At 49.7% G+C, this 16,415-nt stretch overlaps 6 protein-coding genes across 6 annotated transcripts; 4 read left to right on the top strand and 2 right to left on the bottom strand.

The window, feature by feature from the left end:
• Positions 1-224: 224 nt before the first annotated feature.
• On the bottom strand, positions 225-2,279 carry PGRI_032000 (uncharacterized protein; the record flags this gene model as incomplete). The annotated part of the gene is made up of 1 exon (XM_040790913.1): positions 225-2,279. The coding sequence occupies one exon, from the start codon at positions 2,277-2,279 to the stop codon at positions 225-227; it is 2,055 nt and encodes a 684-aa protein (XP_040647866.1).
• A 343-nt stretch (positions 2,280-2,622) lies between these two features.
• On the top strand, positions 2,623-4,345 carry PGRI_031990 (misato family protein; the record flags this gene model as incomplete). Its single annotated transcript, XM_040790912.1, has 5 exons — positions 2,623-2,694; positions 2,744-2,943; positions 2,999-3,437; positions 3,507-4,024; positions 4,084-4,345. 5 exons carry the CDS (start codon positions 2,623-2,625, stop codon positions 4,343-4,345), a joined length of 1,491 nt encoding a protein of 496 aa, XP_040647865.1.
• A 2,421-nt stretch (positions 4,346-6,766) lies between these two features.
• Positions 6,767-7,980, top strand: PGRI_031980 (uncharacterized protein; the record flags this gene model as incomplete). Its single annotated transcript, XM_040790911.1, has 2 exons — positions 6,767-7,517; positions 7,568-7,980. 2 exons carry the CDS (start codon positions 6,767-6,769, stop codon positions 7,978-7,980), a joined length of 1,164 nt encoding a protein of 387 aa, XP_040647864.1.
• An 823-nt stretch (positions 7,981-8,803) lies between these two features.
• On the top strand, positions 8,804-11,752 carry PGRI_031970 (Hsp70 family protein; the record flags this gene model as incomplete). The annotated part of the gene is made up of 1 exon (XM_040790910.1): positions 8,804-11,752. The coding sequence occupies one exon, from the start codon at positions 8,804-8,806 to the stop codon at positions 11,750-11,752; it is 2,949 nt and encodes a 982-aa protein (XP_040647863.1).
• A 383-nt stretch (positions 11,753-12,135) lies between these two features.
• Positions 12,136-12,428, bottom strand: PGRI_031960 (uncharacterized protein; the record flags this gene model as incomplete). The annotated part of the gene is made up of 2 exons (XM_040790909.1): positions 12,136-12,299; positions 12,365-12,428. 2 exons carry the CDS (start codon positions 12,426-12,428, stop codon positions 12,136-12,138), a joined length of 228 nt encoding a protein of 75 aa, XP_040647862.1.
• A 1,656-nt stretch (positions 12,429-14,084) lies between these two features.
• Positions 14,085-16,334, top strand: PGRI_031950 (pseudouridine synthase PUS7; the record flags this gene model as incomplete). The annotated part of the gene is made up of 2 exons (XM_040790908.1): positions 14,085-14,293; positions 14,345-16,334. 2 exons carry the CDS (start codon positions 14,085-14,087, stop codon positions 16,332-16,334), a joined length of 2,199 nt encoding a protein of 732 aa, XP_040647861.1.
• Between the last annotated feature and the right edge of the window lie 81 nt (positions 16,335-16,415).

Genomic DNA, 16,415 nt, shown 5'->3' with positions numbered 1-16,415 from the left:
ATAGGTAGTTGGGGAATTAAACCATAGTATACTGAGGCTCGTAACATCGGAGATAAAAGAAAATCTAAACACAAAACATATTGCTTTCAACCACGATGCAAATGGAATAAAGACAAATTGATGCAGCGCCAAGGGGGTATTAGAGGAAACGATAAGCACCAGCAGACCATGCAAAAGAAAGACATAAATATGCGTCATGGGACATATATATCCCAAGGCATTCATTAACGTCGGAACATCCGAACAGGAGCACTCATATCTCGGCGTTCACCAAGTTCGTTCTCGGTCCTCGAATCAGCTCGAAGATTGGGGTTGGGAAGGCGTCGAGGGCCCCGAGCAGAGGTCGGGTTGGATCCAGCGGAGGTTCGAGCTGCGCGGCCAGGCTCGCTGGCACTGACTGATCGCTGCTTGCTGTGGGTACGGCCTCGTCGAGCCCTGATCTGTGCGAGTGCTTGTTCACGGTCGATGGGTGTATCGGGAATGCCAGGGTGCGAAGTGCGCTGTGGCTGTGGCTCTTGTCGGGAAGGAACTCTCTTTGGGGGGTGGATAGGCTGGCGGTGTCCATGGGGTCCTCTCTCGACGCGCCTGGACGGTCTTGCTTCCACAGACAGTGGTGCTCGCGACTGCTCGGCGACACCATCTAATGGGGTGGGGCGAGCCATTCTGGTCAGAGCTGGCTCCCCAGAGGGGGTGAATGAGTCGACTTGTTGGTCCATTGGTGCAGAGTCATCGGTGTGACCTGCGTGGACATCTGGCTGGGGCTCGGCGAGGTCAGGTGTGTTGAAGAAATCTAATCGCGGAGGCCTGACGTTATCCCTGAGAGGAGATGGGAATGTCGTGAATGTGCCGGTCTCTGGGGAAAATGTAACCAGAGGCTCGGCTGGCATCTTCATCTTGGGGAGATCTCTAGGTTCAGCCTTCGCAGTAGGCGCGGTGTGCTGGTGAACAGGAACAGGTGGCGCCGCCAGAGGGGTGCGACTTGGCTCAGATCCTTCCTGGTGGCCGCTGTGTCGAGGCGATTTCACTTGAGGAATGGGGACCTGGTGAACAGGAGATCGGTGGACGGGGGGTGGAGGAGGGGGAGGGCTAGCCTCGGAGGTGCTGGCTGGATGAGGATGGGCTTCGTGAACACTAGCTTGCAAAATGCTGGCTTGCTGAGCACGAGCTTTCTCTTCCGCCTCAATCTGAGGTTTTTGGAATTTGTTATAGTAATCAGCGTCGTAGATGTAGCGACGGCCTTGGCTCTCAGCGAGCCTGCAAGAGCAGCGTTCGAACTGGCACTCAATGTTCAGGAAATGCACCATATCTTCGGCTGCAACTCTGCGACGACGCTCAAATTCTAGCTCTTCCTTAATCCCTTCCAACAGATCCTGGTCGATTTCAGCAGCTGCCTCTGGTGCGGGTTGTTCGCTTTCTGCCTTTGGTGCACAGTCTGACAACCGTGGGCGTTTAGGGGGAGTGGCTTCTGCGTGATCATCTTCGCGTGCTGGAGCTGGAGACCGAACAGATCCCGCAGCGGCACGTTTCGGTCTGCGTGGTGTGGCCAAAAAGGCGAGGTCGCCTTCCGCTATTGACAGTCTTCCGAATTCTTCTTTCCGGATCTCGTGGGCGCGGACTTCGAGGGTGCTCGAGTGGTTGTCGGTTTCAAGGGCGCGGAATTTCTCTTTAAGGACTTCAAGTTCCTCCGTAAGACCAGCGAGAGCATAGGCGCGTTCGAATGCCTCCTGCTTGGCCTTGTCCTTCGACTCGCGTTCTGCTGCCACTTCGTCTTTCAGGGCTCTGACCTCTGATTTCGCATGCTTCAATTCTTCTTGAAGTTTCACCATGGTGGATCCAGCGCGGAAGGCTTCTTTACGGGCTTTTCGGATTTCCTTTTCAAAAATTGATCGTTCGTGGGCCTGGCGTTCTTTCGTCCCATGTAGCTCTTCTAGCAATGATTCGAGGCGTTCACTGATCCGGCGTTCTCGTGTCTGTGCTTCAGATAAATCTTCTTGTGCGGTGGCTAGGGCGGACTCGGCTTCCTCCCGGCCCATGATAGCCCGTTGTAGAGCGGCATTGCTGGCTGTAGAGTTGGCAGGGCTGCCTCCTCGAGATAGGCCGTTTAGGAACGCCACTTTGGCTTGAACTTCTGAAACACCTCGAGTGTTCTTGTGGTGCAGTGTAAGGAGATCGGAAGGTAGTGAAGGAGAGCCGGGTATGGTTTGTTGATTCATGCGTTCCGGTGAAACCGGATGCAGCGCTTTTGAGGGGCTCAGGATGGGACGCGTTGGAGACTCCATCGCAGTTGCTTCGTGACAAGTAATGGATCCAGCCGATGAAGATCACAAGGACAAAAAAATCATCACAGGAATGAAGAGTAAGATTCACGAGGGAAAATCACCGTTGTGGAGTCAGGGTGGTGACGCACCCACAAGAAACATGGATGTTTATTGCCCTCTTTGGAAGGATCATGTGACAGTTGCCCTGGTGACTCTCTGCACCTTCCCATATTTGGTTAGACACTCACGTGCCCCCACATCAGGCCTAGCGTCCATTTTTGGCTATGTCTGTGCGTCTTTGCGGCATTGTCGATATCAAAATTTATTGAGGGGCTACACTGCGAGTGTCATTTCTTTCATCGATATGCATGAAATTGTCACGCTTCAGCTTGGTCAGCGGGCTAACTATCTAGCAACACATTTTTGGAATCTCCAGGTACTGTCATCTACAATAATATATGAACTCCAGTCTGATATATAACTAGGAATCATACTTTACATATGATGGTGAACAGTCCGATGTCGATCATGACGTTCACTTTCGACCGGGTGTTGGAGCAGATGGGTCTGAGACTTACACTCCACGCACAGTAATCTATGACCTGAAGGGCGGATTTGGTACATTGCGTAGATACAATGCACTTTACGAGCTGAGTGAAGACTCCACAGCAGGCCAAGGCTTATGGTATACAGCTCAAATTGATGAATAAGTCTTTCGTTGTCAAACTAACATCTGGTAGGGATGGACGAGAGATAGTCCAAAAGCAAACTCCGATACAACAAAGTGAATATCAGAAAAGCTTGGATCTGGGTACTCCAGCCCCACGCCTGACATCAGAGTCCGTACGCTACTGGTCAGACTACAACAGGGTGTACTATCATCCAAGGTCCATTGTTCAACTAAATGAATATGAATTAAACTCGCAGACCATGCCCTTTGAGGATTGGAATGTCGGGGAAGGGTTATTCAAAAACCTTGATAAGGAACATGACCTACTGGATCGTGATGTGAGACCTCTCCTTGAAGAATGTGACCACTTGCGGGCACTACAGCTGTTCTCCGGGTCAGATGACGCCTGGGGCGGATTCACTGCCCAGTATATGGAAAGACTGAGAGATGAGTTCGGAAAGAAAAGCATTTGGGTCTGGGCTATTGAGGACGGCACCAAAACACAGCGGGTAAGCGACACAGTGGTGCAATTTTGAAAAATCGCACGCTCGGTTGGCTAAGTTTCAAACTTTGTATAGCACCACCAGTTCAAGAAGGACACGAACAAGGCCAGGTCACTTTACTCGATCTCTCCACTGGCATCGCTCTATTCTCCAATTATCGACGTTCCGCATAAGCTACCCGGCTACCTCAATGTTGATCGCCAATCAGAATGGCAAAAAACCGCCCTGATAGCCTCGGCAATTGAATCGATTACACTGCCTTCCCGATTACGGCCATATCAGCATTTCGAGGCCTCCCTTGCGGGGGAAGATGGCACACACACTATCTTCGAATTGCAATATTCCATCAATAAACTCAAAATCAATGATAGTCAAACCCAAGCCTCCAATGAAGATGGGCCGACCAAAGCCGAAATTGAATTTGACGTTGACTTCGCCTATGATGGCGAGTACAAAAAGGGCGCCCATATCTTCAACCAAGTCCAAGTAACCCGTGGAGACGAACCGGAAAGGGACAGCGACTCTATCGAGGACAGCGACATTGGGCACCTTCGCAAACTCAGACGATACAACTCAGAGGCGATGCTCCAAAGGTAGGTTTCCCATTTTTTCACCCTCTCGGCTAGGAAGCTCACATTCTATATCATTATAGTTTCCACACGCCACTTGGCATGCCTATTCTGGATAGTTTCCCGCACGACATGTTCCCCGCCCCCGAGGCAGGTAAAGGAGTAAATGTGTTCACCGCATTGACCGCATCGACACGGACGGCTCAGAGTATCAAGGCTATCTCGGCAACTGCCGCACGTCTGACCTCAGTCGAAGAGCGCGAGGCCTTGGTGAACGGGCTCGGCGAGATTCGAGAGTACTACGAGACAGGGTGGAGTAGTGGCTCGGATGATGAAGATGACTAGGCACCTTGGATAAGAACCTCGTATGTTGTTATTATGATAAGAAAATGACAGGATATATACATATATAGCCAGTTTCAGCTGATAATTACCTTTAAACAGATTCAACGGAATATTACCATGTAGTTATTCAGGAGGACTTTATGAATTTGGGCCCACTACGAAGCGGTATAGCTATCAGGTTCATAACTACCATAGATTCTCTATCCGAGAATTTTTTTTCGACAGGGAAAGAGTGGAATGTTTGGCGCATCTCGAGTTCGAAATACGCTGGGCCATATGAATCCATTTTTCCACCGTAGGCGCCGACGGTCTTTTTCAATGAGAATCCTTTCCTTAGGCTTTCATACCCGATCACCAAAACCCGTGACCCTCGAGGCTTGATCGGTCGCCTTGAGCTGTTCTTCAACAACAGAGATGTTTGGCTACCCCAGTGTGATGATCTTGACAGTACGAGAGCCTCGCGGAAATTCCTGTGGATTAAGAAGCAGAGTGAAGTCATCTATCAGTATCACCGTTAGCAACGATCCCATGGTAATTCAAGTCTCGTTTTGCGATGGACTGACCCTTGTAGAGCGCGAATTTGGCTTCCATCATCTCGGAAAGCGCTGGCTTGCTGTTGAATGGTGATATGACCTAGACGTTTTTGTGACTTTGCTTCTCCTTTGTTATTAGGATATCTTCGGCCGACCGCGACGTACTCTCGCATCCATCGGATGAGCTATTGTGTCTCTTCATGGTGGTCCTTGGGGCGCCATATCTAGGTTATGCCTTTTTGGCCGGTCCAATCGAGGTTTGGGCCGTTGAGATGAGCCCAGTTTGTCGCGTGAATTGTCTGCATGCATGCCTCGAAGAGCAGCGGACATCATGGGCCGCTTCGATGGGACAATCGCGAATACAACAAGTTCGTCGATAGGTCTGGGCCCAATTCTGCAATGTAGTTTGGTACTGCTCGATCATCTCTGCTGCTTTTGCCTCTTTGAAATAGATATTGACTTCACAATGCTTAGTAGTGCAGATGATCTAGCCGTGCTAATAGGATCGTAGTGCGAAAGGTTGCTGGGACTCAATTAGAAATTGGAAGTTTTGGCCTCTTTGCGACTCTCGGGGTTTTGTCCCTTTGTTACTATGAAGCTTTCTAAATAGCTTCATGGTATTAGGGAGATCGTCGCCATTGATTTCTTTTGATCATTCTCTTGCTTCCTTCATAGAGACATAGATCATATCATGTCCATCTTCAACCTCAAGGCCAACTAGAGTGAATCTTCAAATATAAGAGCTCCAAGAGAAAACGACAGGGGCATATACAGTTAGCTTCTCCTAACAATGATGTCCTTTTTGTAGTGTGTTTTATACCATAAAAAATAGTGGTACATAGCCGGGTTCGGCTGATAATTGCCCGGTCGGTAATGCCCAGGAAAAGACCAGGATTTTGTGGCTTGGGGTCTTTGCTCACATTTGCACTTTATTCTTTTGAAAAGGCTGGTTTTCCACGAGAGTTCAAGACATTTCGTTTATTCTGGCTTCCAAAGGCATCTGACTTGTAACCCCGCATTTTCCAAGAGAAAAAAAAGAAAAAAAAAAAAAACAAATAGAGAGTCTGTCAAAATTTTAAAGCTAGGAAAAAGGAGCAAATTCTTTGGGAGAATTTCTGTTGGGGACAGTAGACAGGGGGTACCTGCATTGGACTACAACATTTTGAAGTGAACTCACATCGCCATTTTACGATGTTTATGGTTCACCAGAAGCTCTCTGTCTTTATTACTTTTTATGTTCTTATGACCTTTGAAATTCCAAGGTTTCCCCACATCAACGTTGTCTCACTTACACTCACTATATCAAGCCTAAAGTGAAAACTCTGGATCTCTTTGGAACATCAAAGTCTGAATCCTGGGGAAGCTTTGAATTTGTTATAATTCCAAGGTTTTGGAAGTTGGCCACCAATATGAGACATCGTTTATCATTGGCTCAACCTTAGTATCTGGTCGTCTAGTCAACTGGGTCCGTGTACTCATGCGCTAGCTATCGCCTATGCATTCAGATTTCGATACATACACCCAGCCTCGTCGTTGAAAATATGCGGGTCGACCGCTTATTGGTTTATACCAAGTTCTGGTTGGTATTAGAATATGATCGCCACCTTTTGCTCTGACTTGCGTCTATTTTGAGTGCCTAATCGAACCAGCCAAACAGGAATTGGGACTCCGAGAAGAACTAAACTCAGAGGCATATATAAACCTGCCCTGTCCCCCGTCTGCACCCAGCCTCTATTCTAGAAATACATATCTCAATTGTTCATATTGCCCGTTCAGGAACTCTCTCGCTACGGTTCCTATCGCCCTTCGTTCCAAGGAACATATCAACCCTATCTATAAACGAGATAATCTATACTAGTACATAATAACCATTCGTTTGCTAGCCAAGATGCGGGGTGCTCCAATCGCTCTACTCTATGTGGTGGTGACCTTGGCGTCCGGCATGGTCATTACCTCCAGACTTACTGCTGAGGCTCACATTGCTGTCCGCGGTGAAGACCACGATGGCGGTGGTCCATGGTGGGGTGACCATGGAGGTCACGGCGATGATAACCATGGCGGCGGTCATCATGGGGGAGGTATTCCCCCAGCAGAGACCACTCCCTGTGAGACTGAGACTCCCCCGCCTATCAAGACCTCCACCCCGTGCGAGACCAACACGCCTACTACTACCCCAGCTGTGAATACAACCACTCCCCCGGTTGTCACGCCTACCTCGACCCCAACTCAAACTTACACCCCGACTCCCCCGGCCGAAAGCTCTACACCGTGCGAGACAGACACGTCTACTACTCCCCCAGTTGCGTCGTCAACTACTCCACCGGTTGTAACGCCTACCTCGACCCCATGTGGAACTGACACACCAACTCCCCCGATCAAAAGCTCTACACCGTGCGAGACAGACATGTCTACCACTCCCCCAGTTGTGACTTCTACGTCCCCTCCGGTTGTGACATCAAGTTCGACTTCTAGCGAGACGTGCACTCCCACTGCTCCCCCCGCCTCTAGCACTCCCTGCGAGACCGATTCTACCACAGCGTCACCTCCTGCTTCTACCACTACCTGTGAAACCGAGACATCCACTGGTACTCCTCCAGTTGTCGTGATAACCACCACCTACACCACTACCACCTGCCCAGGTAAGTAAACGTGTCACTGTTCCATCAATTACAATTGCTAATAAAGCTAGTTACCTGGAGCACCGTCACAAGTGGCACCACAACATACACCCACCCCGTGACCCAGACTAGCACGATCACTGTGACGTCTGTTTCCACCTGCAGTGAGGGCTGTACCCATCCCACAACCCCTCCCATCAACCCCACGATTCCCCCTGTTGTTTCAACAACTTCTATAGTGGTGCCCCCTTCAACCACTAAGCCTACCATCCCCCCTATTGTTTCCACGTCTGTGGTGTCTCCTCCGGCTATTGAGCCCAGTGTTCCAGCTACTGAGCCTACTGCCCCGGAAGTGTCAACCCCCGTCACTTCTTCTACCGTCGCTCCTCCTGTTTCCTCTCCTGCTTTTAACAATGCTCCAGCTCTCCACATGTCAGCTGCGGCCTTCCTTCCTGGTCTCACTCTTCTGTTTGCTCTGCTCTGATTGTTCTACGCGGAAATTGATCTATCAAGACAAAGGTGATATCATCACCCTGGGAAGGGGCTTATGATACACCTCGCCATTATCCCTGCCCACAAAAAATGAATATATAAATGCCCAAAAAATGTATTCGGCATTTCCGGTGTTGAAAGACGCCAGGATGACGGACCGTTATTAATGGCTTTCTTTTCAACGACTTGACGCTCCTTATCCAGCTTATGGGACCCTAATTATTGTCATATATGCATTACGTTACAAGTTGGTATACATCAATTACCCGCATTTTCCCGTCCTTATTATAAAATTAGGACATTCATAAGTTGTCTGGTACACAATTTAGCCCTGCTTGAAATTAGGGCTGCGGCAGCGATAACGATAAGCAATGCAAACATCAAACATTGTCCAGCGTGTTTGCATGATGACCCGTGTCCTCATCCAACAGCTCAAGGTTTCTGGCTTCAAGTTACTGCCAAGTGGCCACAGTATCCCTTTGCTTTCAAATGGCTCAATTTTGAGTCATCCTTTTAATTTTCCCTTTCTGCTCATCCTTCCATACTACCTATCCCCCAACCCAACACCAATATCGAGCTATCCCATAGCTCCATCCGATCGTCCATCTGGCGCAAAGCCACCCGACACACTATTTGGAGTCTCGGTAGAGTGATTGAATATCTGTCAATTTGTCTATATATGTTCGCCCGCGGGTAATTTCTCCCTGCTCAAATTGCGAATAGCTCCCTGAATCGGCGATTTGCTACTCCTGCAGCCCAGAGCACACACATAGATCATGGCGTTCTCAAATCGCCGGCAGTTATCCAGCTCGCCAATGCTATCCCTTATGGTCCTCCCATTCCTTGTATTTCTTCTCAGCTTTGCTGGGCCAGCTTCTGCCGCCGGATCGGCCGTCCTGGGAATCGACATCGGCACGGAATATTTCAAGGCCGCTCTCGTGAAACCCGGCATTCCGCTCGAGATCGTCCTCACCAAGGATTCGAAGCGCAAAGAGTCCGCTGCTATTGCTTTTAAACCTACAAGAGAGAGTGATGCACCTTTCCCCGAACGTTTCTATGGTGGTGATGCGCTCGCCCTTGCGGCTCGGTACCCGGACGACATCTACATCAACCTGAAGACTCTGTTAGGCGTTCCGTTTAATGATGGCCAGGATGAGGCGGTCAAGACCTATTGGACACGGTTCCCCGCGTTGCAATTGGAGGCCGCACCCGATGGTCGCGGCTCTGTTGCTCTCCGCAGCAACCGACTGGGAGAAGCCCAGAAGAAGGAGGCCTTCTTGGTTGAGGAGATTCTGGCAATGCAGTTGAAGCAAATCAAGGCTAATGCTGATGCGTTGGCTGGAAAGGGATCCGATGTCCGTGATGTCGTTATCACCTACCCTGTGTTCTACACCGCGGAGGAGAAGCGCAGCCTCGAGTTGGCGGCTGAACTGGCGGGCCTGAGGATCCAGGCTCTTGTCAGTGATGGATTGGCCGTGGGGTTGAACTACGCCACCAGCCGTACTTTCCCCAGCGTTTCTGATGGCGAGAAGCCAGAATACCACATCGTGTATGACATGGGTGCTGGGTCTACCACCGCGAGTGTTTTGCGGTTCCAGAGCCGCAAGGTTAAGGATATTGGCAAATTCAATAAGACTATCCAGGAAGTTCATGTTGTCGGAGCTGGTTGGGACAAATCACTTGGAGGCGACTCCCTAAACGACCTCATTGTGGATGACATGGTCGCCCACTTGGTTGAGGACAAGAATATTAAAGGTAAGGCTACTCCAGCTGAAATCAAGGCGCACGGAAAAACTATGTCCAGACTCTGGAAGGATTCAGAGAAACTGCGACAGGTCCTGAGCGCCAACACCGAGACTTCGACAAGCTTCGAGGGATTGTACTACGAGAATGTCAACTTCAAGTACAAGCTGAGCCGTGCCAACTTCGAAAAGATGGCCTCTGACTATGTCGCCCGCATTGGATCTCCAGTTGAGCAGGCTTTGACAGCGGCCGGCCTTCAATTCAGCGATATCGAATCCATCGTGCTTCACGGTGGTGCTATCCGCACTCCGTTCGTCCAGAAGCAATTAGAAAACTTTGCTGGCTCCTCCAAGAAGATCAGAACAAATGTCAACGCTGATGAGGCAGCTGTGTTTGGTGCTGCCTTCAAGGGAGCTGCTCTGAGCCCTAGTTTCCGCGTTAAGGATATCCGCACCGGTGACGCCGCTGCGTATCCCATCTCGTTGAAGTGGAACTCAGACGGCAAGCAAAGAAACCAGAAGCTGTTTACCGCCACTTCCCAGGTTGGCCCTGAGAAGCAAGTCACCGTGAAAAATCTGGAAGATTTCGAATTTAGCTTTGCTCAGCATGTTACCCAGAATGAAGAACACCCTATCCTCAATGTCCAAACCCAGAACCTTACCGCATCGGTTGCCAAGCTCAAGGATACCTTTGGCTGCACCAATGCAAACATTACCACGAAATTCACGATCCGCCTTAGCCCTGTGGACGGCCTTCCCGAAGTTGTGGCCGGCACTGTCAGCTGCGAGGTGGAAGCCGAAAAGAAGGGCATTGTCGAAGATGTCAAGGACTTCTTCGGCCTCGGCAAGAAGGACGAGCAGGAGCCTCTGGGCGAAGATGGGGAGCCCCGTGAATCGATCACACTTGAGCCCGAGACGGAGTCATCCACTACATCCTCCGCGAGTGCCAAGACCACCACCACATCTAGCAAGGATACAAAGAAGGATGCAAAGAAGGATGCAAAGAAGGATGCAAAGGCCACCCCTCAAGTCAAGCTTGAAGTTATCCCGATCAGCCTGAAGTCCGTGGCCCTTGGCACTCCGGCGCCATCAGCCGCAGAGCTCAGTCGCATCAACAGCCGCCTACTTGCTTTCGATAATTCGGACCGTGAGCGAATCATGCGCGAAGAGGCTCTTAATGAATTGGAATCTTTCATCTACCGTAGTCGAGACCTCGCTGATAACGAGGAGTTCATCAGGGCAGTCAAGCCAGATCAACTGACTGTTCTTTCCGAGAGAGTCTCTAAGGCCAGCGACTGGCTGTACGAGGAGAGCGACAACGCTAAGACTGCTGATTTCCAGTCGAAGCTCAAGGAACTGAAGGCTATCGTCGACCCTGCACTGAAGCGGATGAAGGAGAGCTCTACTCGCCCAGCGCGCGTGCAGTTGCTCCAGGACATGCTCAAGAACGCCGAGTCCATGAAGGAATTGATCAAAAACCAGATTGAGAACGACGAGCAGCTCTACTCATCTTCCCTCTCATCCTCAAGCGCCTCCTCCACCTCCACTTCCACCGAGACCAGCTCGTCGACCCCAGCCCCAGACACTTCTGACGAAGGTGTCGATCTCGATGAAGACCCGTACTCTGCTTCTTCGTCTTCGACCACGTCTACTAAGAGTGCTGCCACTGCCAAGCCCACAGGCCCCAAGTATTCTCTCTTCACTCCTTCCGACCTCAGAGCTATCACCGAGGCCTACGAGTCCACCAACCCTTGGCTCGAGACACAGCTCAGTCTGCAAGAGAAGCTTGGCGAGTCTGATGACCCTGCTTTGACTGTTGTGGAGGTCGACTCGCGACTGCGCGAGTTCGAGCGCATTCTTAACCGCATGTACGAGAGGATGACTTCCGCCGCTGGCCAGCAGAAGAAGAGCAGCAGCAACGGTAAGAAGGGGTCGAAGGAAAAGAAGAAGTCTGAGGCCGATAAGGCCAAAGCCAAGGATCAGCCCAAGGAGAAAGAGGATCTTCCCAAAGATGAGCTGTAAAATAATCATCCCCTTGTTCCTTTACATTGTTTCTTCTTTTCCCACCGTTGAGCCGTACAGAGCATTTCATCATTTCATTTTAACGCAACCTATGTATCATGCACACACTACATCCTGGAAGATAGAAAAGAATCAAAATGGAGTTTGGGCTGAGCGTTAGCCGTTTTATCATCTTGTTTTCCCTCTGCTTTCTTTCACTACAAAGACACCAGCTTCACAGTCAATCACTCCATAGATTCCTCCCGAATTCTTTAAATTCAAAGATGCAAATCAAGTATTGCTGAAACTGTCATTCTTGGTCTTATCATCCTTCCATTCTATCGAATACCACTTCAACGGACTACACAGTATCAAGTGCATTAGCCCAGCCACAAACCATCTTTTCAGTCATCCTTGCCAGCACAGGCACCAAGACCGGCACCAAGGCCAGAACCAGCACCGAAGCCACCCCCAAAGCCACCCCCGAGGCCTCCGCCAATGGAACCGCCGCCACCGCCACCTCCGCTCAAGGCACCGCCCCCACCGTTGCCAAGTCCGCTACCAATATCTATTACGATGACTCAATTAGAAATGTTCCAACAAAATAAGCCACCGCAATGGCTGGTGACATACTGGTAGGAGCAGCAACAGCGGCCAGAGCCAGGCTGAATAGGGCGATGAGGAAGTTGGACTTCATTGTTTCAGATCGAGCTAATGTTGTAGCAATGACAGTAAATGATAAGCTCAATTGCAGCATGTAGCCAATGCGAGATAGGAGTAAGTCTCACCGAATGACTTTATAGCGAAGCTTTGTAGAAATGTATGGTTGGTGATATCTAGAACAGCGGGCGAATGCCTACGTTTTATACCTCGAGACTCGGCTTCAGTTTCCTTCAAAGAACAAGACCGATCAGCGATACTTCTCAGCTGAGATCGGAGATTGAGTGGATCTTTTCGGTATATTGCACTAAAAGCGTCCAGTCATTTTCGCTGTCGAGACGTCTGATTTAGAATTCGAGGTGGTCCTGGTCCTAGTGCATTGTAATTTTACCAGCCTAGAAATTGGGAACTGACGCTGCGTATCCGAGCAATGCTAGCTATGTGTGTTTGGGAGGTGCTGTTTATCTTCGATTACAATATATTCTCTAGCTCTGTAAACTGGGGCATATTTCGTTCTGTCTTGCTCTCTGGTTTATGTCCAGCTTTTTTGTAGCAAGCGAGAAGCTCGGAGTTACTATGGACAGTCCGCCTAGAGGCCTAGAAGAAACCATATAGGCTTTCAAATTTGTCTAGCTACTTTGCAAAGCCCTCGATCCGATCTGAGGTAAGATTATGCAACTTGTTCACTGTAACCTTGGAAGCATGGCCATTGTTCTGGATGAGAATATACAGCATAATGGATAGACAATTTCCCAGATTATAGACAGAATGGGATGCTGAAGTTTGTACATGAATTGGTCTCCATCGTAACTACCATTCAAGTAATTGTCTGAATAGACCACTATCGTTGGCGATTTACCCAATACCTCGTGAACTGTAGGCATTATTCCAATGATTCGAGACATAAAGTTGGACAACAGAACTGTGCAGCATGACAATGGCTAGTTAAGGATGACATTAAAATCCGACAGTCGGTCCACGTGATGGCAACTGCACCGGAAGTGTTTGCTCGCGATGATTTCGCTGATGCCTGATCTGATTGTCGCATAATTGGCGATTCTTCTGTTGTATGTGCTCAAACTACGGTAACCCTATGTGGGTAGAATTCTGGAAGCGATAAGAAGCCCGAGTACTCGGGAAAGAGACCCTACTGGCCGAATTCACCAACTGAGATAGAAGTCTGTCTAGGTGAGGTCTATCATAACAATCTAGTGGTGGATACCAAGCTTAACGGATATGTGTCGCTGGATAAAGAGAGTGTGTAGTTAGCTCTCTGTTACAACCGCCACAATTTGCTCCCATAGAAAATCCCGAGCTATCATTTTTATTTCTTCCATTTATTGCCCAATTATCACATTGCTGGTGTAACGGGTTAATTCTGTTCGAGTGGATCGAAGGTATTAGGGATATCCCATTTTGTTTTGCACCATGTAACTATCAATCTTTCTTTGACTATCTATGATTTTAGTAAGATGCTCAATATATACAGCTGCTAGACAATACCTTGCCAGTTTACCCTAAATAAGATACATTGACTATTGAAGGAGTCAAATATTCAATGAAGTATGTTGTCCCAATGCGGTAAGTAGGGCTGACCCACACTTGGCCCTGCCACGCTATACCTGATTAGTAAAGAAAAGTTCCTGAAGCTCAATCTTCTCCATCCAACCCCACCCATTACGAACGATACAAGATGGAGAAGCCAGATATCGTGGAGTCTCCGCGCAAGCGACAAAAGACAGAAGATGCAGGCCCGGCTGAGGTCGCTGTCATCGTTAATGACGCAATTGAGACCGCCAGCACCGCGGTCTCAGATGCGCAGGCTCTGAAGGAAGTTGAGGTTGGAATCACGGAGTTTGTGAGCAACGACACTGAGGGATTCTCAGGTATCCTGAAAAAGAGGTGAGCTATTTTGTTATTCTAATTCAGAATTCCGCTAATATTTATGCGCAGGTACACAGATTTCATGGTCAATGAGATCACGACCACCGGCGAAGTTGTTCACCTCCGAAGCATTGGTACGCCCAGCAAGCCCGCGTCTACTACGACAGAGCCTACTACGTCTGTGCCGAAACCCTCCGAGGTGGAAACCCAGGCTACGGAGAAAACTGAGGCTACCCCGGCCAAGAAGGTGGAAACACCAGCTGAGTTCAAGGTTTCGGAGGAGGATCACACTCTTCTAGAGGAATACTTTGGTCCTCAAAATGCGGCTGAAATAATCGCGCTCCACAAGGTCGCTATGGCTAAGCCAAAGGGTCGGCCGAGTGAATTTGGACAAGTCACTGTCGCCGTGTCTGACCGCGACCTTCGCACTAAGATGCACCAGGCCATCCGTCGCATTTTCAACTCTCAGCTAGAGTCTAGTACCGACGCAGAGGGAAATTTGTCAATCACCGCGGCGAATAATCGTTTCAAGCGCGGTGCGACAGGAGAACTATCCAACGGCCGGGCCCACGGCCACCGAACAAACTGGGAAGAACTCGGTGGGCAATACCTGCATTTCACCATCTACAAGGAGAACAAGGACACAATGGAAGTCATTGGCTTTATCTCCCGCTCGTTAAAGGTGAACCCCAAGTCTTTACAATTCGCTGGAACCAAGGATAGGCGGGGTGTGACCGCGCAGCGTGCCTGTGCTGTGCGCGTTCACGTCGACCGGCTTGCACGAGTGAACTCTGAACTTCGCAATGCTTTCATTGGAGACTTCGAGTATCGCAAGCAAGGCCTCGAACTTGGTGATTTGCAGGGCAATGAGTTCATTGTTACTCTGCGTGACGTTGAAATTCCCGGCGTGAGCCTGAGTGATCCTCAGGCTGCGATTTCCAAGGCATCCGAAGTCGTCGGTACATCCTTGAAGAACCTCTATCAACGAGGATACTTCAACTACTACGGTCTCCAGCGATTCGGAACTTTCGCAACCCGAACGGACACAATCGGTGTCAAGATGCTGCAGGGAGATTTCCAGGGCGCATGTGATGCTATTCTGCAGTATGCCCCTGAATCCCTTCAGGCGGCAATGGAGGGGAAAATGTCTACTGCTACCATTGGCACTGATGACAAAGATCGCGCCATGGCCATTAATATCTTCCAGACCGGCGGTAGCATCACTGACGCTCTGCAAAAAATGCCGCGCAAGTTCACCGCTGAAAACAATATACTCCGCCACCTCGGCAGGAATAAAAAGGATTATTTGGGTGCGCTGCAGTGTATCCCCCGGAACCTGCGACTGATGTATGTGCACGCATACCAGTCGCTTGTCTGGAACTTTGCTGCCAGTGAGCGCTGGCGACTTTACGGCGACCGTGTGGTGGAAGGTGATCTCGTCATTATCCAAGAGCACCGCGAGAAGGAATCTGACTCAGCTGTCGAGGCTGCTGAGACTGTCGATGCTGACGGTGAAATTATTGTTGTTCCTCAGGGCGAGGACAGTGCCGTTGCGGCCGAGGACATGTTCATGCGGGCGCGTGCCCTGACTGCCGAGGAGGCAGCCAGTGGCAAATATACCATCTTTGACTTGGTGCTTCCCCAGCCTGGATATGACATTATCTACCCCGAAAACGAAATGAAGGAATTCTATCGTCGCTTCATGCAAAGCGAACAAGGTGGTGGCCTTGACCCGTCCAACATGCGTCGCAAGTGGAAGGACATCAGCCTTAGCGGCGGCTACCGCAAGGTTTTCAGCCGCATGGTGGGAGATAACTACTCTTTCGACGTGAAGCTTTATTCCAAGGACGATGAACAGTTCGTTAAGACAGATATGCAGAAGTTGAAGCCTGAGGATAAGAATGCCAATGCCACCATGACCGATGAGACCGCTGCTGATAAGATGGCTGTTGTCCTGAAATTCCAACTGGGTTCAAGCCAGTATGCCACCATGGCTCTTCGTGAATTGACACACGGAAAGGCCACAGCCCACAAGCCTGACTACGGTGGTGGAAGATAATCGGGATACGAATCAGCGCCGACTGTACTTGATTTTGAACCTCAAAATGCCCGCTACTGTGACTACTGTGGCCAGGATATC

The sequence above is a fragment of the Penicillium griseofulvum genome (assembly GCF_001561935.1).
Source record: "Penicillium griseofulvum strain PG3 chromosome Unknown contig_80, whole genome shotgun sequence".
NCBI lineage: Eukaryota > Fungi > Ascomycota > Eurotiomycetes > Eurotiales > Aspergillaceae > Penicillium > Penicillium griseofulvum.
This window is presented reverse-complemented; position numbering and strand designations above follow the sequence as displayed.